General features: G+C 46.1%; 1 protein-coding gene across 1 annotated transcript in view; it reads right to left on the bottom strand.

The window, feature by feature from the left end:
• Positions 1-1562, bottom strand: part of LOC110027645 — a 23408-nt gene extending 21846 nt beyond the window's left edge. The window contains exon 1 of the mRNA XM_020729157.1: positions 387-1562. Within this exon, the coding sequence (XP_020584816.1) occupies positions 387-1428 (1042 nt within the window). The 5' untranslated portion in view covers positions 1429-1562. The remainder of the gene's footprint in view (positions 1-386) is intronic.
• Between the last annotated feature and the right edge of the window lie 541 nt (positions 1563-2103).

Genomic DNA, 2103 nt, shown 5'->3' with positions numbered 1-2103 from the left:
TATATATATACATATACCACATCAACTGGGGTGTATATATCGCAACAGTGGGCCCCACAAATTTTACTACTCTCAATGTATTGCGGTGGGCTCACTTGACATGTGGCGCCTCATCATTGGACTCTGGATTGCGTTTGTAGTGAGGATGTAAAATTTGCTCACCTTTTAGAGTTATCTCATTTCTCTCTCACATTACCCTAAATATTGTTGGCCTTCTGGTGGTTACACAATTATCGCATGAATCTGACCAAAACATATATAATACTCAAATACATTGCAAGAAGCTCACCATCTTCCTCTTCAAAAATATCGGGAAAACATAAAGGAGAAATTACAAACCAACAATTTATCTCTACCAAATGCAACGGAAAGGTAAGAAAAATCACCTCGATTATCTGCAAAATTGGAGTGATAGTGCAGCCTGGTCGCCTCAAGCATCTTAGAAACCTCATTAGCACTTTCAAAAGCCTTGAGGAAATGTTCATCCAGCTCCATTAAAATCTGCAAGAAGTTACCAGGAACCGTCTTCCCCCGCCTGCTCTCCGATCCCCCGCCTGCAGACCCTGTCCGATGATGGTGTGATGAACCGCCGCTCGGCCTCTGCTTCCTCGCTGTCCTTTGCTGTTGGATCGGCGCTGGCTCGGCAACACCCTTTTCCGGGATCACCATGGCCGGTACTGGAGGCGTAGGATCCTTAACAGCAGCAGCGGGAGTAGATTCAGCCTTGGCGAATTTCTCCGCTTCCTTATCAAGCGTCGATTCCTCCGGCTGCCCGAGGGATGGACCGGGGATATGATCAGTATTGAACAGGTGGTTGAGTATATCCCAGTTCCCAACCGTGGGCTGGTGCGGCGGTGGCGCCGGTTTGGTTTCCGATGGTTTAGGTGGTGCAGGAGGTGCCGGAGGTGTCGCGGGAGCTGCAGAGCTGTCATCAGCACCATCCATCTCAGAGTCATCCACAGTCCCCTCCGGATCGTCTTCTTCATTTATCGCCGAGTCATGTGCAAACTTTTTTCGTCGAACCTTGGAAATCGGAAGACCAGGCATACTGGCCGCGCGCTGGAGAGGTGCGACTGATGGGAGATGGCCGGGTGGAGGAGGCGGAGGAAGGAAATTGTCACGCGGGGGCTGTACGACGGATGTAGCGTTGCCAATAGAAGCGGCAGCTGAGGAAGAAACAATAGAGATTTGGCCGGCAGGGGCCGAAGAGGAAGAGGGGAGGGTGTTGGAAGCGGCACGGAATTCATGGAGCTCGCCCTGCGCGTATTCCGAAAGCGCGGCGCCGGTGTTCTTGAGGGCCATGGTGTAAGCGGATTGAGCGGCGGCCATGGCGTTGCGGGAGTTGACTGCGGACTTCATTAATTGCTTCCGTTCCTTGCATCGCGCCACCAGTTCTTCGTTCTCGATCTTCGATTGCGTGCAGCCCATCGCGATGAGGATCGGAGATGAAGAAGAAGAAGAAGAAGCTTTACCGCGATTCCAATCGAGCTCGTCGGAGACTCCAGAACGGTCGTTTATATTCCGACGATATAAGAAATCCGCCTCCGCCTTTAAGCGTTCCAAGTCTACACGTTCCCAATTGCCTTTTTTCCTTTTTAGTCCTTTCTTTTTCCCTTATTACATCGGAAAGCTATTTTTCCACTTTGAATAATCTCACATTCATTGCAACATGAAGAGGTGAGGGTATATTCTTTGTTATTTATATGTAAAAAATAGGAGTATACTTTTTTTTGAAAAAAAAATAGGAGGCTATTATAAGAGTCTGCAGCCAATTTCAATATGTCTAACAATATGAATATCACCTCCGTGAGACCAATTGTGTCTTAGGGGATTTGAACTCCTGACCTGAGAGATCTTATATCATGGATGTCAACCAACATGTCGAGTTACGCAACAGGTAACTTCATTTAATTAAAATAGAATATTACATATTATTATACCTGAAACCTAGGTAAGTATTATCAATTTTTTATGTATTGATGCATCAATTACCCAAACTTCATTTTTTTTACATATAGGTCATCCCATTCCTATGTTTTTAGCAATGATTAGGTGGTATGGGCATAAAAAATAAAATTTGGGTTTTCAATATGTTTATATATA

Source organism: Phalaenopsis equestris, unplaced genomic scaffold (assembly GCF_001263595.1).
Source record: "Phalaenopsis equestris unplaced genomic scaffold, ASM126359v1 Scaffold000434, whole genome shotgun sequence".
NCBI lineage: Eukaryota > Viridiplantae > Streptophyta > Magnoliopsida > Asparagales > Orchidaceae > Phalaenopsis > Phalaenopsis equestris.
This window is presented reverse-complemented; position numbering and strand designations above follow the sequence as displayed.